The sequence below is a fragment of the Cannabis sativa genome, chromosome 5 (genome assembly GCF_029168945.1).
Source record: "Cannabis sativa cultivar Pink pepper isolate KNU-18-1 chromosome 5, ASM2916894v1, whole genome shotgun sequence".
In the NCBI taxonomy this organism is placed as follows: domain Eukaryota; kingdom Viridiplantae; phylum Streptophyta; class Magnoliopsida; order Rosales; family Cannabaceae; genus Cannabis; species Cannabis sativa.
Window position 1 is genome coordinate 5,978,745 of NC_083605.1, and position 27,361 is coordinate 6,006,105.

The window sequence follows — 27,361 nt, forward strand, 5'->3', positions numbered from 1 at the left end:
AATGAGTCTTAGTCCACAATGCAGTTTTATAAGCTCTTAGCCATGGATTTTTTTACAGCTTAAATGTACATTTTTTTTATTGTGAACCCCATGCATGGAGGAGAAAATGTCATATTTATAAGAAACCATGCTTATTGGCTCAGATGGATTTAGGCCGTACTAGGTTTTTTATAGGATAAAGTCCATTGATGGGGTAAAATACATAAATTTAACATTCTTGTAAGCTATTGGACTGGGTAAGTGAAGCCCAATTCCAAAAAGCAGTCTATCATACCATGCATGGTACTGTTGACAATGACAGTAAGTGTCGTGCGCTGTTGTAGTGAAGGAGAATGTGAGAGTGGTGGCGCATTGCACAAAAAAGGTAACCACCTTTTTATCATGAGCCTTTCTAAAATTTGGCAAAGGGGACATGTTGCCAGATTCCTCGGAATTGTGTTAGAGACGTACCATATAAGCAACCTCCCGAATAAAAGACTATCCCAAATACTTTTTCAACTTCCGTTCCTGAATGACCCTTGAGGGTATCCTCCTTGAGTTCCAGTGTTTCTTAAATCTTAGGTAAATAAGTGGGGATGAACCATTTCTCTAAGAACACCATGTATTTGGAAGGTGGAGTAGGATCTAAACATGCTGTTCCGATTTACTTTCACTTAGGAGATGGATTGTTTTGTTTGTCTAACTGGACCAGGTATTTGAGTCCATACTTGATGGGCTTCTATGAATGATGACGTGACATTATTTCGAAAATACAGATTAAAGTAAGGAAAAGATTGAAGAATATTTAATAAAATAAATCATAAATATTATGTGGGTGGAATATAAATGGCTATAAAATAAGTGATGATAATAATAATAAGTGATATAGGTCTATAGGATAAAAGCCTTAAAATAACTATTTCAATTAAAATTCAGCAAAACATTGCTTTCAAAAAAAAAAAAAAAACACAAATCAGCCATAAAAAATACTAATTCAATTAAATTTCTCAGTTGAGTTTTATTTTAGTGGCTAACAGTGATTTTTGGCTAGAAGATAAAAAATAAAATTATATTAAAAAGAAAGAAAAAGAAAATGAACAGTGACGTGTCACGTTGTCGGAGACTGGGCACACGCCATGTATTTTCATTTTCTTTTCTTTTTTATTTATTTATTTATTTTGAAGGAATTGGCAGTGAGTGGGAAAAAGAAAACAAAAGAAAGAAAGCCCTAGAAAAGAAAAGAAAAGAAAATAACGAAAGAGAAAATTTCTCAAATGAAATGGGAAATGGAGATTGACGAAATCGAAGCTGTCCTGGAGAAGATCTGGGACTTACACGATAAGCTTAGCGACGCCATTCACTCCATCTCTCGAACTCACTTCCTCAACTCCATTCAAACTCACAGAAACTCCGACACGAAGAAACCCTCTGCTGCCTCCCCCAACGACGCCCTTCCCGGTCACCGAGGTTTTGTTTTCGTCAAGGACTTTCGTTTCCACCACGATGACGATTCCGCTATTCGGGAAGCCAAGAGTCTCAATGCCATTCGAACCGCACTCGAGAACCTCGAGGAACAGCTCGAAATTCTCCATGTGAGTTCTCCTTTTTTTAGTTTCTTTTGGTTTTTTGTTTGTCTTCTAAGAAAATCGCATGAAATGATAGTATAAATGTGTGGTTTCGCTGTTTTTGTTTAATTTCTCTTCGGTTGATAAAGAAATTGAGCATGGAATAGGTAGACTCTGATATGGTTTGCAATTTGTGTTTACATATCTGTGGAATTCTTCAAAATTTAGTACAGAGGACATGAGTTTGTAATCACGCAAGCTAAAGCTTCACTTTAAAGCAACTAATCTGTATCGGCTATAGGAAGACTCTGTTTTTAGGTTTGAAGATTGCAAGTGTTGAAGTTTCAGTGGCACAATTGATTTTGTCATAAACATTTGTGAAATTAAACAATTGAGGGAATCCATGATTATATATAGAAGAAGAAGAAAGTACTTATTTATCTAAATCAGTGATAATGAGGGAACTCAGAAACCTCAAAATGCCACATTTTCGGTGTAGTTTTAATGGTTTCAAGAGTTGAAAACATCTTATGAGAACTACAGATTACTTTTGTTTTATGTTTTAAACATGTTAGCTTTGTTGGCATGAGGATGATAAATCTTGTTGTTCTGTCATCCTTGAGGGTGGTTAGAGACTTAGAGAAGCAAGGTATCACATTTAAGATTCTCATTTCTCAACTAGGGCAAAATCTAAAGTTCAATTCCCGGCTTCATGCGGGGCAGTTTGAGATAGGACTGTCAAACTTTGATTCTTTTAATTAAAAGAGGAAGGAAAAGTCTTCCCATTTTGTTTGTGCTTGAATTAAAAAATATTAGTTGATAGATCAAGTGAGAATATTGATGGCAAGGATTATCAAACTGGACTTCTTTCTGCAATTTCTTGGAGGCAGGAATGAAATCCAGAGAAAACAGAGACCATCACTCACACATTTGAACACAGTAGGTTAAATATGGAATAGTATTGCTAATATTGGAACAACACACAGATAACACCCAGGTTCTTCGAGGGACCTGGAAACCTCTCTAGAAAACAGAGCTCACCATCACTCACACATCTGATACCCCTTTCTTCACCCCACCCCACCTGACAATTATATAATTATAATTTAACAACCAAAATCACCCCTGCTAACATTCCAGCCATTCTACACATAATAACAGCATGATGGTTGCGGCTCAATGTAACCCTTAATTCAATTCAGTTAAGGTCTGCTACACATGTTCTAATGTGTGCTCATTTCATTTGCACAAAGTTCCTAAGACCAAGAGCCAAAAGCTCATGAGAAAATGCTACTTCTGAGTTTTATTATGCACTTCCTTTATGCCTTTAAAGCTCTCTTGCATTTTGAAAAATTCATGCTATATCTAGCATTTTCCCCACTAAGCTCATTTTCTTTAATCCGATCTTCAGACTGTACAGGCACAGCAACGAGTTGAGAGAGATGCTGCCCTTGCACAGTTAGAGCAAAGCCGTATTGTTCTTGCAATGAGACTGGCTGAACACCATGGAAAGAAGTACAAAGTTATTGAAGAAGCTCTTGCTTTCGTGGGAGATGTCCAAGAAGCTAATCAATTTGTCTCTCCCGAAAAACATTATGGTTCTCCATTCAGTCCATCCGGTGAGAAGTTGGAAAGCCATGAAAGAAAGAGGTCTAACCTCTTGTATAACTTCTTCATTTCAAGTTTTAATTTAGTGAAGAAAACCCTTAAATTGGAGTGTTTCGGTGGTATTTTGGGAAACACAGCGCTGGTTGCAATTAGCATGATTGCATTGCTGCAAATGCAACAAGTAGCACACAGGGAAGACAATCAGAAGCATGAAGATATTGTCCACCGAAGGGTGAGAAAAGCATCCCGACTCCAAGCTTCCCCGTCACACGATAGTTTGAGCAACTTGGATGTTCTATTGGCTAGGGGTTAAAGTGATTGTAGTACCTGCTTTAGTCAAATATATCATGACAATAGCAAGACCCCATAAAGAAGAAGAAAAAGTTTTGTACGTTGCATTTATATTTTTTAACACGAGAGTTAAAAAGAGCAATTGATGCATCATTCGAGAATGCTTATCAAGCCTTATATTTTTCTTTTATTAGTGTTTCTTTAGGTTTTCCTTATACAGGAAAAAGAGTCTTGTTGCTTGTTTTCTTGAAGTATACAGATTATTAACCTCTTTTCCTATTGTCACTCGAAGCTTAATCTGTATATAACAAGGGCTGATTGATCCTATCTGTTTGTGAATTGATCTACATTCCTTATCAATTTTACACTAGTGTGATATTATTTATTTATTATTTTTTTTTTGTTACACTAGTGTGATATTATTAATCTTGCTTCAACCTTATAATATGGGTAAACATATGGAAATTTGCATTTTTATGGTTCTTTTGGTTAAAGTTATAGAAAAAGTTGTTTCTTATGGTAACAGTTTCAAAAAACATATCTTATGGGAAAAAGAAAAAAATAGTTTTCCACTCATTTTGAAAAAAAAAAAAAAATCATTAAAAACAAGAAAGAGAGATATGTTAGATCAAAAATCGAAACTGGGTTCAGGAGTGTAGGGTAATAGCTTTCCAAGCCCAGTGTAATGCTGAGAATAGGATAGGCTTTGAACAATATTTTTTCTCTGAATAATTACACCACGAAATTTCTAATTTTTTTTACTTTTATATTTTTATATTGTGGGGCGAAATTTTTTTAAAAAACATATTGTGTACTATGTTAAGTTTTCACTGTTGTTCTACAATTATTTTTATAGTTGTTCTACTGCTGTTTAGTTGTTTTGTTTTGTGTGTCACTGTTGTTTTATAAAAATACAGTATTTTTAAAAAAAATTCCGTATTGTTTGTAAAAATTAACCTAAATTCTAGTATTTTTGTAAATTTTCCTTTTTTTTCTTAGCTTTTGGTTGGACTTGGGTATAAAAGTGATAGTTTTGAAATAGTGTTATTTCTTTCTTTCTTTAATTCTTTTATAACTGGGATTTACACCTAACCAATAAAAACAAAAAACCAAATTCAACTTTTTGAAATGTATTCAAACAAATTATTAATTTTAGTATTAAACAGAGTTTTCTATGAACATTTATGAATTTAATTGATAAAATGGATTTTGATTTAATTTTCTTTAATATATATATATATATTATATATATATTATATTTACAGACTGATCTACTTTTATATGTGTTTTTTCTGATTATATTCTTCATGAAAATAATATATAAACAAAGTATAACATTATTGCCAAAATGATGTAAAAAACAACATTCCAAAGAAAATTTCCAATTCTTGAAGAAGTAATGCAGATATGTATTTTTGTAATATTTCTCATTTTGGGTATTTATTAAAAAATTCTTTAATTTCATTCATTTTAAAGTTGTAGTTTAAATATATTTTAACAATTAAAATATTATTTTTAAAAACTTTTATTTGTTTTCTTAATTAGCTGATTTATGAAATAAGAGTGTATTTTTATCACCTCCAACCATATTTCATATTTCATTTTTATAGTCTTAATTAAACCTATGAATACAACATTGGGTTCCGAAAATTAATTTGTTAATTTTTGAATGGAAGTAGATAACTTCATTAAGATAGAAAAGCCAAATTGGCAATTATAGCGGTGTTAATAGCATTAGGAACATTGCTACTAACAAAAGTACAATCTGACCAATAACAAGCACCGCGAGCCAGACAATGAGCAGTATTGTTAGCAGATCGCTTAACATAACAGACATAAACATATTTGACCAAAGAATTAAGCAAATTAAGACAGTCAATAATAATAGAACCAAAAACAGATTGCATTTCAACATTACGATCAAGGGCTTGAACCACCAACAGTGAATCTGTTAATTAAAGTACTTGGTAAACAGATAATGAGATAACATAGGTTCAAAAAACTCAAGAATAAACTAAATAATATTTTCAAAATCAAGTATACTTAATTAAAACGAATAGTATTTTTGAAATAGTAAGAAAAACAAAATAATATTTTTCAAATAAGAATATGCTGTACAAATTTTTATTGCAATTACCTTAAATTTTGTTTGTAAGTTGCAACTACTCAACACATTTTTAACATAATTTTAATTAAGAACACTATAGTGGAGTTATTAATCTACGAACTACATCAAATGGTGCTTATATATTAATTAGACTCAGACAGAGTGACATTGTCATGAATTATTTGTTAGTGTTATTTTTCATTTTAGGGCTTCTCTTAAAATTTTAGACTATACTTTTCAGTTTTGAGTTATTTGTAAAACTATAAAAAAAAAAGTACTACTAAAAGAAATAAGCAAAAATGTAACATCATTTCATTATTTGTGACAATATTACAATAATAAAATGTCATGGGTTAGCATTTTTCTTTTATATATATAATATAAGAAGTTATTTCGTTATTATTTGTGGCTAAAAAGTCAAAAATAGCAACTAGAGAAGTTATTTTTAACAGAAGGTTTTATGTTAGTTGATCTATAATAATTGTTTACTCCATTTATGACCACCATGCTTTTTTTTTAGCAGAAAAAGGAAACTTAGTTAATAGAGTTTTTAATAATTGAAGACATGGTGGGTTTGGAGGGAAAGAATATGTAAGAATTGTATAAACCAATGAAGTTAATATTACAAATATTCATGAATATAGAGTCCCTAGCTAGTGTATAGCAAGACAATGTAAAATATAGGTATAATTGTATGTTATAAAATTTCACAACAAAACAGTAAATATGCAACAAAATAATTCAAAATTAAATACGTGTCTTGATAATAAATCCACTTTTACATTAATTCCGTATTAAGGAGTCACTCACTACAATATAGCCTCATGTGATAAATTAATTAATATTAGAAAAGTTATCTACATTAATGTAGTAAAATCAACAATGTGACCAATGCTAGGACACACATAGTAACCTATAGCTAGGTACTAGAAAAAATATATTAAGACAGAAAAATATATAAAATAATAGTATTAACTCCTGTTAAAGATTGGATTAAACTGAACTGTGATATCAGAGTGGGTTAGATAGCATGTGTGCTGCAATTGTGGCTAGGAATCACTTGGGCAGAGTAATTCAAATTCATACGGATTCTCTGATGCATTGTGTGGAGAAGCTACGGTCTGCTGCTCGGCTATTTCGGTGACACTGGACATTGGTGCCAAATTTGTTATTGTGGAGAACGACTCGAGTGTAGTGATCAAGGCGCTTAGTGGGAAGGATCCTCATTGAGCTCTTGAAAATTATCGCTTTTTTTTTTTTTTGTATTAGTTCTTCTCTTTCGTTTTTCAGTTGTAATTTTTTTTATGTCAATAGAACATGTAATTTTGCGGCTCATAACGTGGCCAAGTGGGCTTTTGCTCATTTGAGATTTGGTGATATCTCGGTCTCTTCTATCCCGAAGAACCTTCTATGTAATGACCATGATATCTAATTATTTTTTTCTTAATAAAAAGAAAACCCTAAAAAGTTACTCAATGGTTGTATATATCTATTTTGGTAACTTTGGATGGGTAGATCTTATCAAGTTGGTTTCAACTTAACTTTTTTTTCTTGAAATCTAATAAATACAAGCAGAAAAGTACTAAAGCAGACAGATAGGATAGTAAAAACACTACATCCTATTTAGTAGTGACTATACAAATCACACCTTATTACTTTACGTGGGATTCCACCACACATGATATATAGTTAGTTGTTATTATTATTATTATTATTATTATTATTATTATTATTTGTTCATACACACACAGAGAGATTTGAAGTCGTAGTCACACGAGTAAAAGTAGTATTTTGCATTTTTATAGCCAAATAAGTTTGAATGGAAATCCAGTCAAATAATAATAACCCACAAAAGGAGCAGTGCAAATATGGGGGCCAAAATCCCATATAAACTAGGGAAATTCTTTTTGCTTTCCCATGATATATAATCACAACACGTCTCAATCGGTCAGTTTTCACTGCACCTGACATCTATATAATGTAAATAAATAAATACATGTCACATCAAACTAATTATATATATGGTACTCTGTTCAAAAAAAATTTATATATATGGTACTACTCTCTTTAACACCAAATAATTACGATTACCAGTAAATTAACTAAAGTAATTATTAAGGTCAAATTGCTTAAGTAGATATTAGCATTAAGAGGATATAATGCCAAATTACAAAACTACAATATGACCTAAGAAATGTCGGAAAGTTGTTATTACTTTTTTGGCTCTGCTTTTAATAAAATAAAAATTAGAGACAAAACCCAAAATCTCTATTATTATTAGCCTCATAATCCGATTATCTGTTGGGAAAAAACAAAAGGTTTTCCCTTTTGACTTGATCTCTATTGGTGCATGAATGATATAAACAACCAATAAAAATCAATACAAGTTGATATCTCTTCTTTGGAAGAAATGAGAATTGAGAAGACAATTAATTAAAGATAAAAACATCCTTTCTTAATTTTACCCTAACTTTTATCTAAAAAGTAGGTTATTAGAGATTTTTGTGTTTAAACTAAAGAATGTCAACTAAACATGGTGTAGGTCCTTCACACTCTCCCTACTAGTTTAATTGATAATTTTACCATTTTAAAAAAATAATAATAAAGTATATATGTAAGTATATGTTTATAAATTATATTCCACAGGTTGTATATTTTTAATTAAATACTATACTTTTTCTGCCGTGTTTATGGGGCGTGTGTATATTATATACAACTTTTATTATATATTAATGTAGGCATATTATTAATATAAATATCTTAGCTATGATTTTGTATGTATAATTAAAAGGCAACATATGAGAAAAAGTTTTATATTAAATGTATTAATTTGTCTTTTGTTCAAATTATTTGTATTATATATGAATTGTTCTCATCATTTTCATAATTCATATACATAATATATATTATATAAATACATGTGAAAAGCATTAATATTGAAAATGGGAACTTTTTTTTTTAAGTGTATTGAAAATGGGATTTGTTTCTATATATCCTTTATTGTCTTTCTCATTTAGACTTTGATCTTTCACATACACAAAAGATAAAAGGCATTACCAATTAGCATGCATAATATGAGTACACATCACTCTATAATTTACTGTATTTATATCCCTTTACACTTTAAGCTTTTGTTTTTTTAATGGTAAAATGGAATTTTTATTAATACATAAACCAGATTTAGTTTATTATATGTAAATATATATTGCTAAATCAAAAAAAAAAAAAAAAAAAACTAATTATGTCTATGTTATTTACAATAAGTAATACAAAGATTTTATCAACATCTTCAATTAAATAATTTATAAGCTCTCAACTGTGAAATATCAAAATAATATAAGAAAAAATTAAATTTAAATCTTGAATGAACATGTGACAGATGACACTTATCAATAATAATTAGCAAAGATATAATAAAAATAGATAAAAGAGACATCATTTATTCAAACTATAGAATAAAGGAGAAAAAGTACTTAATCAACATCAAGGACCCCTAATGAAAGATCAATCTATAGAATAAGGGGTTAAAATCAGTGACGACAGACTAAGGAAAACCTAGAGAAAAACCCTAGGCAACTTTCTACCAGCTTTTTTATGTGTTTTTATAAAAAGATTACTTAGTACTTAAAATATACACACAATAAATTGGCACCCAAAACTAATGCAAATAGAGTAACATAATAAAAATAATCTTAAAAAATACCTAAAATTTACAATATTCTTTTTACTAAAGCAGTATATATGATTAGGAAGATATCGTACTAAAGTAGTCGTCTTTATATATGTATTTAACTATGACATACATCATTGTAATTGCAATTTTTATACAAGGTGACGTGTGACACTTATTTAGATGAGTAAAAGTTGAGAACATTTTATAATCTGGATGAGCGGTAAGCTTCATGATATGTCGTCCAAGCTGATTTATCATTCACAAACATCGTTTGAAGAATAAATTGGAATATTCGAACATGATATATTACATTGTTTGACCAACATCAACTTTGCAGCCAGTTCGCATACACTGGCCAGAGCAAATGCGACTAGAATATATCTTCAGAGCTACTTTCCATAAATATTCAAGCATTCAAATCTCGATCACATTCCTGATTCAGTGGGAATAAGGGTAAAACTTCCTAGTTTCCATTTTAGTTTGATCTATTTTAGGAAAGTAAACAAGTTTTCCATTTATCTCTTATTTGTTTTGGGAAACCTAACGAGTGTTTCTATAAATAGTGGAGTTATTTCACTATTTAAGGATGTGAAATCAGTTATTCAAGAGATTAAAGAGAGCTCTTATGCTAATTTTATAAGCTTTCAAGAGAGAGATCAATAACTTTTTGTTTCGTTTCTTACAAGTAATACAATAAAAAGGGAAGTAGACTATTACTATAATTATAGGGTCAAACTTCTATAAATCTCTGTGTTCTTATTGCTTAATTTTATTTAACAATTATCATTCGTTCTTCTCAGTTTAATTATCTAAGAGCAAGGTCAACAATTATTGTCATTTTAACCCTAACTTTGCACACCAAGGAGAATTTGAATCTTAATTATTTGGTAAAACAAAAGGTTATATTTGGATTGAAACACTATAAAAATGTTGGATTTTTTTTTTCTTTAATTTGGTTGCCACCATTCGAAGCATGTACAACAAGTGTATATTGAAGACCCAACATGACAGTGTTTGAGAGGGACAGAAGCATGTGGCAGTTGTGATCCAAAATTATAAACTATAAATTATCATTATTATTACTATTATTATTATGTGCTCATTTAATTTCTATTCTATAGCTCCCTATATTTTGTTCTAAATATACACATTACATGTACATTTTTACTGTATATATGTACATATTACTCTCTTTTTTAACAACTCTTGTTTTGTTTACTTTAGAATGCCAATCTAATTAATATATTTTTCTATTTTCCATCCTATTGAATATTTTTTTTTTCATTAAAAACATTATAAATGCTTCCTACCCCTCCTTTTACAGAGGTCAAAATATCAACAAATCCTCAAAATGTTTTTTGAATTTTTTTTTTTTTTCAAACGAGTAAATGATGAAGAGGAATGGCATAACAAATTAATTTATTAATTTCTTTTTTTAGAAAAATAAAAATAGAAGAGCTGAAGAAGGGTTTGAATGAAAGATACAAGTAGAAATCCAGAGAAATGATTTTGTTGTAGATAAGTACTTAATAGTCCAACACTACTAACAATTTATTAAATAGTAAAATAAATAGTCCACCACCTTAATTTCTAACATTCCTTCCCATAACAATCCTCTGAGTCTTTGTCGGTAGGTGAATTCAAATGAGACCCCACCAAACCTCCACTCACTCATTTCCACCGTTAGATACACCCCCACACTGCTACGTGTCATCTGATTAGACATGCTGACTGTTCCTCATCATTGCCACGTGTAAAACAAGAAACGAGCATACATACCAAATTGGGTGGCAGTAGTAGTCCCATACGTCTTTCACGTGTACCCCAACATACTCCACTACCTCTATCTCAGATTGGGCCCTCATGGGCCCATGGGCCTACTCTTTTAGCAAAACTCAAAACGTGGTCGATTTTGTGGGCCCGTTAGGGGAACTGGACTCGACTGTTTCGTACATAGGAACATGGGTTATTAAGGTCCACAATTAAGATTGGTCAACCCATTTGATAAGATCTCTCAGCTATAACAAAAAGTCATGATTGCCACTAATTAAGCATAATTTGGTGGAGCGCAATGTAAAATAAAATCCTGCTCTATCAGATTTTTTTTTTTTTTTTTTTTTGAAGGTGTCTTTATGAAGCTTTACTGATACATTGAATAATTAATTATATGATTTAGAATTAGAAATACACAATTAACACACCTAAAAAACATTAGGATTTGATTAGGCCCATTTAAGAGCATTTGGTATGAAATCATATCTTTTGAGAAATAGTGTAATCTATGCTTTGTAATTGTTTATATATATTACTCGCACACTCTTAAATTTGATTAGCCGACAAGAGAGAAAAAAAAAATTAATTAATCAATTAATTAAACTAATTGCAAATAAAACATCATTAAGTATATTTTAAATAGACAATTAAATACGATTTTGGATCATATGTTTTGTAAAAGTTACTAATTAGACTTCTATTTTGTTAAATGACAAAATTAATCTTATATTTTTTAAAATGGTACAAGTAGGACCTTGAACTGATTTTTTTTGTCAAAATAAAACCTAATCATAATTCGATCTATGACAAAATTTGTTATATTTTCTGTATCTGTTCATATTAGGAATTGTCTTTAAATTGGTTATATTTGAAAAATATTGATTAAGTTCAGGGGTCTTATTTTTACAATTTTAAAAAATACAAAATCTATTTTGTTATTTAACAAAACAAAGAGTTTAATCAATAACTTTTACAAAAGATAATGTCGAAAATATTATTTTCCCTAAACAAAATGTGGTGACTCGTGAGTGTATTTGTAATATAATTAAAATCTATTTTTGCCACTATTTACACAAAGAGTGAAAGTAACATTTTTGGCTTTATTTTGTTTCATTTTTACTAGGTGCACTTGTGAATTTTAAATGGAAGTATCTGGTTAAAAAAAAAAGAAACATTGACTTGAAATTTAATATATTGATATGTGTATTTAATCAAAAATATATATATATTGATATGTGTAACGGCCGCAATGAAAGTGGGGACCAAAAATGTTGAAAGAATGAAAGCAAAGGAAATGAAATGAAGTAATAACAATAACAATAAGTGTTGTCGTTGTTCATTAATTGGTATTTTCAGAAGGTTTGCCAGTTTACAGACAGACATTATATAATAAAACACAATTTTGCCACTTGCAAATATGTATGCAATATTACAACGAGCATTGTTATTGAGTACTAATGGTGCCTAGTACCCTTAAAACGTGTTGCCTTGCGATACTTCCTAAAATCTATTACATTAAACTATATGGAACCCAATACTTAATTAGACCAATAACAATATTGACACGTAAGAAAGTGCTTGGCACTGGTGCCTTTTAGCATTTCTCATATTACAACGGCTAAGCTTGACTTAATTTTTGAATTGAGTGTTTTCTTCCTCTTCAATCTTCATCACTTTTATAAAGCCTGCAAAAAAAAGTACTGTACAAGTACCCAACTCACTTCTCCGCCGGACCCTTTATAGCTCCACCTTATTCATCATTATTATTCAACTCTTTATATGTATTTATATCAATCTCCTAACATTTCAACTACATATAGTAAATTTTCCAACATGGAATCTCTTTCTCTTTGGTTTATTTAAGCATCAAATATGTCAATAATTACAAGAAAAAAAATTAATTTTCACGAGCGGTAAATACTGATTGGATTTTTCGGTTTCGATATGAAATCAATACGAGTCTGGAAGATACAACACGACACAAATAAAAATATAACCTTACCCCAAGTACGACACAATGTTCTAAATTAGAATCACAAAATAGGATATGAGTTTGAGTATGACATGATACAAAAGACCGAGAGCACAAATAATTGGAGTACTCCCAATAAATGTTCTAAATATAGTATCTTTTTTAAATGGAGAATAGAAAATATAAATTTATCAAAAATATGACATTCAATAAATTTCTATTTTGCATAAATTTTTTTTTTTTTTTTTTTTTTTTTGACAAAGTGATTAAAATCACTCATGAATTTACGACGCTCACGTCCGCCACCGGCGCTGGAACCTCCTCGAACCAGGATAGCTCATCGTCTAACCGCAGAGCATGCTTTGCCAAGCCATGGGCCGCTAAATTCTCAGAGCGGGCCACATGGGACAAAACTGCCCCCGGAAATTTAGACAATAAAGCTATAACATCTTCAAACAACGCTCCTAACTTGTTGAAATACACCTCCCCATTGGTGATAGCCGTCACCAAAGCTAACGAATATTCATGTGCAGCAATGATTAGTGTTATTTAACATGTGCGGCAACACTATTCATTGTTCTATATTTATTTTATTAGTGTTTTTTAATTTTAAGGTATTTTTTATTTATAAGTATATGAGTATATTAACATTTGAGATTTTTTCTATTATAAACTAAAAATGTAATAAATTTATATTTATGACTCTAAAAAAGGAAATAAACAAAAATAGAAACTAGAAAGTTGTTAATTACAAAAATGCCGGCTAAGCAAAACAGAAACACCATCTTCTTCGTGACCCAGCCGCAAGCTTCTTCGTGACCCAGCGATCCAACCCCAACAACCCAATCTCAACCATCTTTCTTCCAAAACCAGCAAAATCAAAATCTAAAAAAATGTAGAACTCCTAGGAAACAAGCTGAATCCCGAAAATCCAAAATCAAAAACGAAAAGGAAAAAAAAAACCAGGAAACCTCCATTGATGTACAAAAAAAACTCAAAAACAACAATCATTGAACAAAGAAATCGCGATCAGAGGAGAAGAACCGAGTAGAAGGAGAGCTGGAAATCAAAGAAACTCACACATGATTGAATCAGAAGGAGAATTGAAGGTAAACAAATTTTTTCATGAACGTGAAAACATCTTTTAGTGTAGATGAATAGAAATTTGATATTAATTGATGAAAACCGGATTAAATTGAAATAATAATAAAATATTGATGAAGCTGAGAAAAAAACAACAACGGTTTGCATGAAAATAAATATTAACGCATATAAATAGTTGCTACAGTGTTTTATTCTGAAAACTATTGTTTACAAGTTGTTTTACAGTGGAATAATAGTTGTTTGGGATCTACAAACTAGAAAATATGAATCTATTGTTATTAATTACTGATGGCTTTTAAAATAGTTGTTTGATAGTTGATTTAACCTATATAAATAGTCGGCCAGATGAAAGTGTTAGATGCATAAGTTATTGCTGGAAAGAGTTGTTTATTGGTTGTTTTGACAGATTAAAATAGTTGTTTGCAACTACAAAAACTGAACCAAGTAAATAATTTACATTATTTCAGGAAACGGAACCATTACAAATATTGGTGCAGAGCAATGGGCATTGGGATGACCACAAAAACTATGTTGATTATGAATCAAGTGGAGAATTAATTTCGACCAAGTGCACTTTTGAGGAACTAATGAGAATAATGATGGAAGAACTCCAATGCAACCATGAATCAACACAACTACAACTGAAATATCAACTGAAGGAAGGAGGCCAACCACTACAAATCAAGGATGACAAAAGTCTGTTGTTCTACATAAAGCTATTAACGAAGGAGGTTGATTTCACAAGGTACCCATTGTGTGTGAACAAAACCAGTAACACGGCACCCCCTAACCAAACAATGGTGTGGAACGATATGATCATGGAATCGTATGAGAACAACGCAAAGACAGAAGACTTGCGGCAACTCCGGAAACAACACGGCAACAACTTCCAAGCAACAACTATCTGCGCAGACGATGGGATCTGGTGAAGTTGATACATTTTTCCTAGAAACAGGAACAGTGTCATCAGAATCAACCATACAACAACCAGAAAACAACAGAGAAAAAACTACAGCATTAGATGAAGATTTCGACTTCACCGACTATGCAAAGCTTGTGGCTGCAGAAATGGTACAGCAACTCGAAAACAACCAGGAAGAAGAAGAGGAAGTGGACAACACAGAAATGATTATCATCAATGACAAACGACATGAAACAATAGAGAAGGGGCAAATTTACAAGGACAAAGAAACATTGATAAGTACACTATGCTACTTTGCAATCAAGAAGACATTTCAATACAAAGTAGTGAAATCTTGCACAAAAGAATACAACATAGTGTGTTTGGACACAAACTGCAAATGGAGTTTAAAGGCTACAAAAAATGGAAACACAGAAACATTCATAATAAGGAGCTACGAAGAAGAACACACATGTGCAGTTACAATAAGATTTGGAGATCAACGACAAGCTACATCAAAGTTGATAGCAGATTTTGTAAAACCAAAATTCTTGAACCTGAAAACAAAGTGCAGCCCTGCAGACATAAAGACAGAAATGAAAGACAAATACAGAATAAAGATGAATTACATGAAAGCATGGCGTAGTAAAGAGCGAGCACAAACCCAGTTACATGGAAATGCTAAAGAGTCGTACAATCTCTTGCCTAGATACCTGTACATGCTACAGAAAACAAATCAGGTAAAAAAAAGTAAAAAATTTTAGTTCGAAAATATTTGTGAAAAAACAGTTGTTTTTGCGTTGTTATTTCGTTGCGTACATGTTGTTTGACAAAATCCTGTTTGATTAAAATTCAGGAACATTAATAGACATAGAGAAAGATGATGATGACAGTTTCAAATATGCATTTGTTGCATTGAATGCTGCTATAAAAGGTTGGCCAAACTGCAAACCAATCATCGTGGTAGACGGTACATTCCTAAAGGCCGCGTATGGAGGCACGTTGCTCACTGCCAACACACAAGATGCATAATCGAAAATTTTTCCACTAGCATACTGCATAGTTGATTCTGAGAACGATAAATCGTGGGAGTGGTTCTTAAAAAAAATAAAAGAAGCATTCGGGGTTCGAGAATGTCAATGCCTAATATCAGACAGACATGAAAGCATCATCAAAGCAACTAGGAAAGTGTTCCCTGAAATAACACATGGCTACTGCATCTTCCACCTCTTGTCGAACCTCAAAACAAAATTCAAAAAAAATGCAAAGCATTTCAGAGTGCCATTCTTTGCAGCTGCAAAAGCTTACACAGAAATGGAGTTTGAATTCCATATGAGGGAGCTAGACAACTTGGATAAGCGCATAAGACCGTACCTGGAAAAAATTGGCCATGAAAAATGGTCAAGGTATCATTCAGAAAACAACAGGTGAAAACTAATAAGAAGGATAAAATTAATGATATATTCAGATATTTAAAGCGTTGTATTTGCGTTGCGTTTGAGTTTTTTTTTTCAAAAGTAGAACTATGATAGAAACTGTCCAAATTATAGGTACTCTACCATGACATCAAACATAGCTGAGGCACTGAACTCAGCAAATTTAGCAGCAAGGGAAACACCAGTGACAACATTAATGGAGTGCTTGAGGGCACAAATGCAAGAGTGGACATACAATAATAGAAAGGAGGCACAAAAATGCACAACAAGGCTGACACCATCATCTGAGAAAAAACTCATAGGGAACTATGTACAGTCATTGCGACTAACAGTAAGTTGAGATTATCGTTCGCATAAAGTAAAATGAAAACAGTTGTTTTTGCATAGTTTTTTGGTTGTTTTAAAGTTGGTTTAAAACATGCAGGTGAAACCAGCAAACCAAAACCTGTTTGAGGTGATAGATGAAGACAGAACAAGAATAGTAAACTTGAAGGAGAAGACGTGCACATGCAATAGATTTCAAAAAGATGAAATGCCATGTAACCATGCAGTCGCCGTCATGAAGGACTTGAACATAAACACATACAACTACTGTGCACAATACTACACATCAAAAGTATGGCTGCAAACATATGAAGAAACAAAGATACCCGATTGGAAACGTAAGAGAATGGGAACTTCCAGAATTTTTTGAAGACATCATAGTGTTGCCTCCAAAGGAGAGAATCAAGTCTGGAAGGCCGAGGAAAAGAAGAATGGCAGCAGCTTGGGAAACAAAGAAACAAAACAAGTGTGGCAAGTGTGGACAAAATGGACATAACAAAAAGACCTGCAGAAGAATTACAGCATAGAAGTGGAAACAACTACACATCAACCAAAAACAACTATATTAAAACATTTAGAAAACACATACTGCATATTACGATTGCTTGTTACATATATTTTTTTATTGTGATTTTTTATGTGGAGAGATATTGATAATAGGGAATTGGTATTATTATCATTAATATACAAAAGAACATCAAATATTATAGCTAAATAATTAAATGAGTGGAAGAAGGTTGAAATTAATAAGAAGGAAAAAAAACTACATAAAGTGATTAAAATGCAATTTAGTTGTTTGTCAGATGGTTGTAATAAGGTTGTTAATAGTATGCTGTCATGAGTTAAAGTAAATATAAAAATTAAAAATCCAAAAATATGAACAAATAAAAAACCAATTCCAATAAAGAAAAAAACATTATAGAAACAACAACTTGTCTATGATTATGAACATAATCTGGTAATAGAAAAAACAAAAGCTAAATAAAAAAAGTAGTATTTCCAACAACAACCAATAGATAACTAAGACAAATTCTTCTTTGGACCCTTTGGAGGAGCCTCATCTTCACTATCAATAAAATCCAATTCTTTCATGCGAGCATACTTATAGAACAACACAGCAAGCCTATCACGGTGTTTCTCAACATCAAATATGGGAGGAATCGGTTTCATATCAATGAAGTATTCGGCAAACGATGCAACGAAACAACCACGATCCTTTGCAAAACAACCAAAAAACAACAGCAGAAAAACTTAAAAAAGGAAAATAACATACAAAATTTTAAAAACATTTGAAAATAAAAAATAAAAACAACTTACTTCGAGGTTTGTTGAGGCAAACCATCAACCTTAACAACTTCGAAAGGGTCTAAACAAACCGGTTTGTTTTCCTTTTTGAACTCATCAAACAAAGCAAAAAAGTGGGGCAACAACACCGCAAATGGCTGACAAGCTTTGATAGCAGCACTATCTTTCATAGCAGTTGACAAGGAGTTGTACATGTACATACGCCTTTCCTCAATATTCAATCGACCAAGAATCCAATGTGATTCAGTCTCCATATGGATGATAAACAAAACATGATCGCACAAATGCCAAGGGGAACCACATAACATTTTTCTACCTCTGATATAATCAGCAATGGCATGTCAAGTGCTTATCAAAGAAAGATTTTTTTTCTGTGCAATAAATTTTTCATACAAAGCATGAATGGTTTTGAAGAATAAGCAATCGGTGGTTGTGAACTTAACCTTTGGTTCCTTTGCATACTTTCCTTTTTTACGTAGATAGTAAAAAATGATGTCCAGATGCTAAACAATAAAAAATGAGAAATGTTCGAAAATCAGAAAATGAATTATATTTCAACAACTAAAAAACAACCAACAAACAACATGAAGAAAACTATAGACTGAAATTTTTGAAAAAAATCAAAAGAAAAAATAAATTAACTTACAGAATTAGTTAAACATTGGCCAGGATATGCAAGCTTGTGGAACCACATCTTGGTTGCAACATCTTCCACGCCAAAACGAAAAGGGGGAACAATCTTATCCTTACCCTTCAAGTAAACCTTGTCTTTGTCATGCCTAACATTAAAAAAAAAAATTGAAACATAAATAGTAAAGTAAAAAACAAAAAATACAAAAACACAACAAAAATGCTGAAAATAAACACTTACGGATCTTTCTTCGATCGGCGTCCTTCACCAAGCCACAAGTCAAAATCATTCTCGTCTTTATGTTCTACATCTTCACCAATCTTATCATCGAGAGGACACAACCCAGCCACATACTTAACAACTCCATAACCAGAACCATCTTTAGAACTAGAAATGGAAGAGTCATACTCCATAAACGGAGACGTCAGCGCTATGGGTTTCTTAGATTTCCTCTTGTCAACAAGAGGAGTTTCTTCAACGGGAATTGGGTCATCTTCAAGTTCAATGTTAGAATCAACATTGAGACCTGTTGCACCCATCTAATATATTTTTTCCACAAAAATGAAAGAAAAAAGACAGTGTTAAACACAAAAAGTATGAAGAAACTAAAAAACAACCAAAAAAAAAATATACCTCAAAACAAACAAGACGACGATCCGTAACCTCAACATTTTCAGAAACTGAAATCTGTTTACAAGAATCACCACCAATTCCATCTGAAGACATCTGTTTATATATGGTATTAAAAAGTAATTAGAGCATGGTTAAAAAATAACAACCTTTACACAACCAAAAAACAACACAAAAGCAACATTACCATAATCTCAACTGCTTTTACACGGATCGAACAGTAGCCTCAACATCTATTTGAGTAGGCCCGTCATTGAAATCAACGAAATTCTTGATACAGAAAATAAAGGAAAAAGAAAATGGAAAAAAAGTGAAGTTATTTTTTGTTAAAGACTTCAACAACTAAAAAAAACTACATAACAACTTAAAAACAAAATAAAAACAACAAGTAAAATAAGAAGACCAACAATAAATTGCGAACAACATAATCTATAAACACAGCCATATAAATAACATAATAAATACAAATAAATAGTCTGAAAAATAGTTGCAAATTTTTTTTAAAAAAAAAATAAATAAAACATAACAAGAGACATTACAAGAACATAGAATTACAAGACCACTACCTAAAACTGACTTACAACAAAATAAACCACACAAAGTAACTAAAACCTAGTTACGTTGTCTACTTATCTACCTTCTCCTCACTATCAGTGGATTCATCATCACTGCCCTTATCATTTTTTTCTTTTGAGTCAGAATCTTCATCAGCTTGACCATCCTTCTCTTCACCTTCACTACCCTCACCTTCTTCATCACCCATAACATTCTCTTCTTCATTGTCATCAGTTTCTTCAGATTCATTTAAATCAAAATCTGCTTCATCACCACTTCCATCATCATCATTGGAAGAGTCACTGCCTTTGTCCTATATTGAAATTACAATTTAAATTAGTATAAAACAACTTAAAAAAAACCGAAAAATAACTATTGAAAAACTAAAATACCTTGGCATAGGAATCGGCAAAAACAGTAGAAAACTGTGTCTGCATTGAAGCCATCTGAGCACCAAAAGAAACAAACTGTGCAGACACAAACTCTTTCAACTCAACCAAATCAGATGAAATCTTCTGCTGGGAAGTATGCAACAAATCGATCTTGACCTCCAACCCATCAAATTTCTCAGAAAAAGCATCAAGCTTGACAGAAATGTCACTCTGAGCAACAGTTGGCTGTTCGGGAACAGGAAGACTCTTGTAAGAGTTGTAGTCAGTGTCAAACTTGAAACTGCTCAGTTTCAAAGCTTTGAACTCACCAGCCGTGGGCCTCATATTTGAAAGTTGCAGCTGATCAAAAAACAACAAAATGAAAATTTCAATTATGAAGATTATTAATAATGAAAAACAACATAAAAACAACTACTGAAAAACTAAATTACAACAAACAGATATACCTTATCTTTGGAAACATCAAAAATAGTAGTCTTCAAAACTTTGAAAGTAGGCTGACTATTGCATGTCCACTGAGTGATCCTTGGAATACGAGAGTTTTCCTTTTGGCAGTACTTACCTTTCATGTACTTACAACACTCGTAGAACCAAATTTGAAGAACATGAGGACAACCAATCAAAGTGTAAAAAACACTCGGCCTCTTTCCCGAACTCCTTGCCTTCCTAACACCCTCAACCCAACTATCAAGCTTACCCTTCAATGAGGAAATAGTCAATTCAAAAGAACTCCGGCCCCAAGCAAATTCATTGTACCTCCCACTATCTACAACATCTAAAATAGACTTAGGTACATTTTTATGCTTAGTGCCACTAAGCAAGAACCACTCCACAAAATACAAAACTGCCAACTTCACAGCATCCTCATCAGAATCACCCCACCTCTTGGTGGTAAAACATTCCCTAACAGATTCCTTAGTGATAGAGGACGAAGTTGGCCAATATTTTTCACAAAGACTATTAACGTCTTGCTTAAAATCTAAAACACTACAGTCACCTTCACAGTCTAACCCAGTAATCAAAGCAAACTCCTCAATGCTAAACCTAAGCCTAACACCGCGTATCATTACCCATAACTCAGCATCATTAGGTTGCTGAACCTCCCGGAGCAACAACCCATGAAACACTTGGGGTTGAACTTTAAAATCAGGAAGGTTAAGGAAATGTCCAAAACAGGTTTTGGAAAACATTTCAAGTTGTACATCTGAAAGACAAGACTTAATGTTCTCTATCACCTGGAAAGTAGCAGTCGAAAAGGCTTTCGCAATGAAGAGATTCTTCTGGTCATAAATATAATCCCATTCCTGTATCAATTGAAACAAAATAAATCAGGACAAAAACAAAAAAAACTAAAACAAAAACAGAAAACAAATAATAAAAATAATTTTTTTTAAAAAAAAGGACACCTTAGGGGGATTTTTCTTTGGTAAGTCAAATCCTTCAACCTTCTCTGAGGTCCTAGCATGGACCTGCAAAAAAAAAAGAAATACAAAGTAAAACATAAGCAACAAATCTTAGATACAATAACAATGAAGATATAAAAATGTAGTAACCAAAATACAACCAATAAAAAACCTAAAAACAACGTTTATGAAACCCTTACAGTATGATAAATGTAAGAGATAAACAACTTTCAAAAAAATACAGTAACAACAGTGTCACAACTTATAAAAAAAAAACAAATACTAACAATAAACAGAAAAAACAACTAAAATATTAACAACACTGTACAAGCTCGTTGTTATGAAATTTCGAAAATGGTAGTCGATAATAGTAGTGTGACAAACAACCGAGAAAAAACTCACAATAAACATATACAAAACTAAAGAATAAACAACACTGAAAGATCTTGTTGCAATTGAAATTAGTAAAATGCTTCTCAATACTAATATTGTGTAAAACAACCGAAAACAAATTCACAATAAACATATAAACAACCAATGGGGAAAAGCAATTCAAAACTGTAAGAAAATACGAATTGAACTGGGCAATTTTTCAACAACCAAACAACAACTCAATAAAAACAACAAAATAACATCAACCACAATACATGACAGAAATACATAAAGAACAACAAAAAAACATAAAAACATCCTAATAAACACCTAAATCAGTGACCTAAAAAGCTCATGTAAAAATTAACACAATAAAATGAAACCAAGCAATTTTAAATTACCTTCGATTTAACTTTAGGCTTTTGGTCCTCAGCATGCACTTCATCCTCAAAATCAGAATCTGAGGAAACCTAGAACAAAAAATGGGGAAAACTTTAAATCATCAAATGTAACACCACAAATAAAACAACCAGAAAAAAACTAAAGAAAAATTTAAAAACAACAAAGAGAAACTTACATCGCGTGCAGACTTGGAAATTTTTGCTCTCTTAGGCTTATGAGCATCGGCCTTAACTGGAAGGGCTCTTTTCTTAGTGCCCGATGTCTCTGGAACATCACCCACTAAATTTTTAGCAATTTTTTTTAACCCCATCTTAGCTTCGACTTTGGAAGTAACAGTTGGAGGCTTCTTCGATTTTTTAGAAAGTTTCTTCGCCGGAGATGGTGATTTCGAACCACTTCTAGTGGTTGCCATTTATATAGAAAAAAGATAGTGGAGGATGACAATGTAGGTTAAGGAAAACGTGGGTGAGGGCTTGGAGAAGGTGATCGTGGGAAGAAGAAATGGGTTAGGGCTTGAGAATGGTGATCGTGGGAAGCTCGGTTTGAAGAGTGGAAGAATCAGATAAATGAAAAATTCAAAAAAATAAAATAAAAAAGGAGTTATGAGGTGGCGTGCGTGTACGTGTGTAAGGAAGAAGGGAAAAGGTAAAATTGTAATTATGAAACTTTTTGAAAAGTAAAATTGAAAAATGTAAAAGTTAAAAAGTTTAAAAAACCGTGTATTGATAAAAATGTAAAAAAACATGTCAATTTTGACATGAGGTGTAAAAATCTCTTAACATTTCATATTAAAAATGAAAAATTTATATTAAAATATAGAATATAATGAAAGAAATAGGAAAGTTTATGAATGGTATATAAAAATTTATTGTAAAAGAAATAAAATCAGAATTTTGGTAATATAATTTAAATAGTAGAGAAGAGATGCTACCTAAATGCATGACAATGTAAAAAATCTTGATATTCTAATATATTTTTATTTATCAATTATATACAAATTAAATATGATAAAAGTCTAATATAAAATTAAATATGATGAAATAATTTCAATATTAAAATATTAGGTATTTATTAGTAAATATTAAAATTTTAATATTAATTAGGAGAGTTTTATTTGCACCCAAAATGATTTTATTTATTAATTTTTATTTTATATAGAAACTATATCTTTAATTTATATTATTTTCTCTTATTTTTTTTCTTCTTATATTCTTAATATATATAAAATAAATAAATATATTTTAAATATTAAGGAAAAAAATTTAAAATAAAAATTATATAAATTTTATTAAATAAATAAAAATAATTCTAAATATTTTTAAAAAAAACATGAAAATTAAATTAAAATAATAATTGAATTTAGTACAAAATAATGTGGAGAAAAATAAGAGTAATTCTTTAAAATTAATCTAAGTTAATTTTTAAAAATACTGAGGTATACATATAATTTTAATGGGAGTATAAATATAACTCTCTTAGGGTTCATTTGGTACATCATGATATATTAGTATATAGTATAGTATTGTGTTGAATTGTATTATATTAGTATTATTTAATACAATACTAAGTTTGATATTGACTTGTACTAATAGGCTGTGTAAAATTATAAATTCTTTACAATAAATTTGACCCCAACCCCAACCACGACTTAGACTCGGACTTGGACCTAGACCCCGAACCTAGAACATGTCCCGGACCAAGATCCTAAACCCAGACCGGAAACTCAGACAGAAACCCGATGTCTGGGGTTTGGGTGCCAGTTTATGTCTGGGTCGAGGTCCTATATTCGGGTCGCTATTCTAGTCTGGAGTCTGGGACGCAGTCCGATTTCGGGGTCCAGAGTCTAGTTTTGGGGTCTAAGTCCAGGTCTGGGTTCGGGGTTTAGGGTCCTGGGTTTGGATCCGAGTTTAGGGTCCATGGTCCGAGTCTGCGTTTGAGTTCATATCTGGGTCTGGGTTTGAGGTCAGGGTCCGGAGTCCGAGTCCGGGTTCATGGTCAGGGTATGGGTCCAGGAGCTCCAAAATGAGTATTTGGATTTTGCCAAATTTGTTTCCAAGTCACCATCCTTTAGTATTTTGAACCAACAAGTAAAGAAGAGTCCAAGTCTGAAGCCTCAGAACAAAGAAATGACGAATCGGCATCCCGAAAGCTAGCCTGGGTGCCTAAGGTTTCTCCCACACTACTAAAAAAAGGACTTTAATCTCGATTTTTAGGGCATTTTAATCCTATTTTTGCTAAAATAAGAACCGAGATATATGCAAGTGAGATAAAAAAAAGTCTAAATAAAAATTAAGATAAAAGGTTAACTTTTGATCCCGGTTCTTTTGAAAAAATAGGATAAAAGGTACACATTTTATCCTTTTAAAAAAAATGGAATAAAAGGTATTTCCACTTTAAAGTTGTATTTTTAATATTGTATTTGTATTCCCCAATCACTCTCCTCAATAATTCAACATTGTATCTTTTTTTTAACATAAAATTTATTATTTTTTCACACTTAAATTGTTGCAAGTACATTCATTTATTTTTCGACGTATTTCTTATTATTTTTTTAGTTTTTTTTTTTTTCAATGAAATACTTACAACTTACAAATATTTATTATAAAAAATATAGTAATTATTTTCTTCATCATCACATAACCATGAATATATATCTCTCAACAAAACTCTCACACCTTTACAAATACATAAAACATCAATATACTATGGTATGAAAAAGGATGAATAAAGATTTTTTTAGGCTCAAATGTTAGTGTATAGGGTTAAAAAAATAAGATGTCAACAAACATTTAGGCTTAAATTGGCTAAAATTAGGGATTTAACAAATAGGGTAGGCTTTAAATTTCCTATATCATATCTCAAAATCATGTGTAATTCATCAATTTTGCCTCAAATAATTATCAAACAAGTTCTAGAGTGGTTGAGATTTTAAATTAAAAGTCAAGCATGCACTTATCTTTCTAAACATTAGCAAATATGATATTTCAAATGATGTGCAAAAATTTTAAAAATCAAGCTTGAACAGTAATTAATCATGAGTTAAGCACACAAATCATGAGAATCTATCATTTTTTCTTAGAATTATAACTATCACACAATTAAGAATTTCATCATCAATAAAATTACTTTTCACAAGATCATGGATAAGATATCAAAGTAAAAACATATATCAAACACGAAAAATCATTGTCAACAGAATTTCATTCAACCCACACTCACTAAAATTAAAGCCAGAAAATAATAAAAACTATAAAAACGATAAAAATAAGTAAATAAACAACTAAGGAAAAAAATTGAATAGACACGACAATTAATTTCCCCCCACACTTAATATAAGCATTGTCCTCAAGGCTCAATCAAATAAAATCAATACAAAATAAAAAGAAAATGGTAAGAAAAACTCCTATACATTCGCTTTGTTTTAACGTTGTTAACTCGACTGCATGCTGTGCTCATATGGTCTTCACGTTGGGTCTTCTATCAAGGACTCACTCCTTATGTATTTATCAATAGAATCTAACACATTATACTTAATTACTACACCGTCAAATTCTATTGTAAGTATCCATGCTTTCATATCCAACTTCTAAGTAGTGAGTAAGAAGTGTCTCCCAAATAGAGTTGATGTAGGATTGGGATTACTCTCATCTTCCATCTCAATTATGTAAGAATCACTTGGAGTGACAAGTCTATTAGTCTGCATAAAAATATCTTCAACTATCCCTAAGGGATAAGGATTAGTCTGATTAGTATTGAATCAAAATTTGAGTTTTCTTAACGAGCTAGATTTAAAGAAGTAAAATTGGAATAAGACATATTATTAATAATTGCTCATAAATTTATCATGCAATAATCAAACCTGGTTTGCATTGAATTGTACTTGTCTTAGGTAACAACTTTCTTTGGAGAACAACGAAAACATTCTCTCCCACACTTATTTTCTCACCTCCATTCAACTTTATCTCATTTGGATACAACTCCTTAAGAATGTTAGTACAATGAGGCTCTTCTTTGATTTCCTCAAGACATGGAATTTTTACCTCGATTTTGGGAAGAGCTTCAGGAATTTCCTTGATGGGCTCCTCTTTCTTAGATTTTTTCAATCTACTTTGAAAAGGTGGAGGAGTGACATAAGTTGGTACTATTAGTTTGTATGGCTTTTTCAGTGATGGTAGACCAACTAAAGTAGGAGATTCAACCTTTGATGGAGATGATTCTTCAAGGGATGAATTGTTGACTGCTTTAGTTGGAATTAGCTTATGCACTTCTTGGTGTGGTGGTAATTCAAGTTGTGTGCCACTTTGGATAGTGATGACATTGACATTCTCTATTGGGTTATCTCCACTTGTGAAGGCATAGAGTTTGACACAATAAATTTACTAATATTTATTTCTAATACCTCTAATTATTTTAGTACAATTATAAGTAAGGGTCGGTTCCACAATGATTATGTTTATTTAATTACTCAAAAATTAGTGACAAAAGTTAAAAAATGGAGTTTTTATGCTTAGAAGAAAATAGTATAAATAAAAATAGAAACAAATTAAAAGTGAGACTACAATATGAGAAACTAGTTAAAAGTTATTTGTCACCCTCAAAAATCATTCTTAATTCCTTTTAATGAATGTAATTTCAATTTTTAATCAAACTATTACTCCCGCAAATAAAGCTGAATAATTAACTCTTTTACCTCAGCAGTAAATCCACTAAGTATACAATGTATTTATAGAGATAGATTAATCTAGGCAATATATTAATGAAGCATATAATTTATTTAACTTAGGTTCTATTCTTCATCATAATTAAAATACTTTTGACAATATTAAAAATTGTAATTTATAACAAACACTTAGAATCCTAGACTATTAGATGAATAGTAATCCTAAGATGACGGTAGATTAAAGTAAAACCTAATTTAGCGGTTGTTAAAACAAGATT

The 27,361-nt window shown here is 31.3% G+C and overlaps 5 protein-coding genes across 6 annotated transcripts; 2 read left to right on the forward strand and 3 right to left on the reverse strand.

The window, feature by feature from the left end:
• Nucleotides 1-1,040: 1,040 nt before the first annotated feature.
• LOC115717128 (plastid division protein PDV1) lies at nt 1,041-3,803 on the forward strand. Of its 2 annotated transcripts, none has more exons than XM_030646072.2 (2): nt 1,041-1,571; nt 2,956-3,803. In XM_030646072.2, exons 1-2 carry the CDS (start codon nt 1,254-1,256, stop codon nt 3,463-3,465), a joined length of 828 nt encoding a protein of 275 aa, XP_030501932.2. In that variant the 5' UTR covers nt 1,041-1,253; the 3' UTR covers nt 3,466-3,803. The 2 variants fall into 2 exon arrangements, with proteins under 2 accessions (XP_030501932.2, XP_060971310.1); XM_061115327.1 differs by having other exon boundaries at nt 1,044-1,571; nt 2,965-3,803.
• Nucleotides 3,804-15,803: 12,000 nt separating this feature from the next.
• Nucleotides 15,804-17,103, forward strand: LOC133038109 (uncharacterized). Its single transcript, XM_061116159.1, has 3 exons — nt 15,804-16,400; nt 16,524-16,740; nt 16,834-17,103. The coding sequence occupies exons 1-3, from the start codon at nt 16,288-16,290 to the stop codon at nt 17,101-17,103; spliced, it is 600 nt and encodes a 199-aa protein (XP_060972142.1). The 5' UTR covers nt 15,804-16,287.
• Nucleotides 17,104-18,438: 1,335 nt separating this feature from the next.
• LOC133037785 (uncharacterized) lies at nt 18,439-19,510 on the reverse strand. Its single transcript, XM_061115325.1, has 2 exons — nt 19,303-19,510; nt 18,439-19,208 (listed from the first exon to the last, which is right to left on the reverse strand). The coding sequence occupies exons 1-2, from the start codon at nt 19,393-19,395 to the stop codon at nt 18,906-18,908; spliced, it is 396 nt and encodes a 131-aa protein (XP_060971308.1). The 5' UTR covers nt 19,396-19,510; the 3' UTR covers nt 18,439-18,905.
• A 21-nt stretch (nt 19,511-19,531) lies between these two features.
• LOC133037784 (uncharacterized) lies at nt 19,532-21,565 on the reverse strand. Its single transcript, XM_061115324.1, has 3 exons — nt 20,693-21,565; nt 20,247-20,585; nt 19,532-20,167 (listed from the first exon to the last, which is right to left on the reverse strand). Exons 1-3 carry the CDS (start codon nt 21,434-21,436, stop codon nt 19,925-19,927), a joined length of 1,326 nt encoding a protein of 441 aa, XP_060971307.1. The 5' UTR covers nt 21,437-21,565; the 3' UTR covers nt 19,532-19,924.
• LOC133037786 (uncharacterized) lies at nt 21,565-24,424 on the reverse strand. The gene is made up of 2 exons (XM_061115326.1): nt 22,599-24,424; nt 21,565-22,491 (listed from the first exon to the last, which is right to left on the reverse strand). The coding sequence occupies exons 1-2, from the start codon at nt 22,833-22,835 to the stop codon at nt 22,414-22,416; spliced, it is 315 nt and encodes a 104-aa protein (XP_060971309.1). The 5' UTR covers nt 22,836-24,424; the 3' UTR covers nt 21,565-22,413.
• Between the last annotated feature and the right edge of the window lie 2,937 nt (nt 24,425-27,361).

Coding starts and splice junctions, on each gene's coding strand:
- LOC115717128 (XM_030646072.2), top strand. CDS start 1,254: ATGAAATGGGAAATGGAGATTGACGAAATCGAAGCTGTCCTGGAGAAG. Junction 1,572..2,955: donor AACAGCTCGAAATTCTCCAT/GTGAGTTCTCCT, acceptor TCCGATCTTCAG/ACTGTACAGGCACAGCAACG.
- LOC133038109 (XM_061116159.1), top strand. CDS start 16,288: ATGGAGTTTGAATTCCATATGAGGGAGCTAGACAACTTGGATAAGCGC. Junction 16,401..16,523: donor TATCATTCAGAAAACAACAG/GTGAAAACTAAT, acceptor TCCAAATTATAG/GTACTCTACCATGACATCAA. Junction 16,741..16,833: donor TACAGTCATTGCGACTAACA/GTAAGTTGAGAT, acceptor TAAAACATGCAG/GTGAAACCAGCAAACCAAAA.
- LOC133037785 (XM_061115325.1), bottom strand. CDS start 19,395: ATGTCTTCAGATGGAATTGGTGGTGATTCTTGTAAACAGATTTCAGTT. Junction 19,209..19,302: donor GTCGTCTTGTTTGTTTTGAG/GTATATTTTTTT, acceptor AAAATATATTAG/ATGGGTGCAACAGGTCTCAA.
- LOC133037784 (XM_061115324.1), bottom strand. CDS start 21,436: ATGTTTTCCAAAACCTGTTTTGGACATTTCCTTAACCTTCCTGATTTT. Junction 20,586..20,692: donor TTGATGTTTCCAAAGATAAG/GTATATCTGTTT, acceptor TTTTTTGATCAG/CTGCAACTTTCAAATATGAG. Junction 20,168..20,246: donor TTGCCGATTCCTATGCCAAG/GTATTTTAGTTT, acceptor ATTTCAATATAG/GACAAAGGCAGTGACTCTTC.
- LOC133037786 (XM_061115326.1), bottom strand. CDS start 22,835: ATGGCAACCACTAGAAGTGGTTCGAAATCACCATCTCCGGCGAAGAAA. Junction 22,492..22,598: donor TTTCCAAGTCTGCACGCGAT/GTAAGTTTCTCT, acceptor TTTTTGTTCTAG/GTTTCCTCAGATTCTGATTT.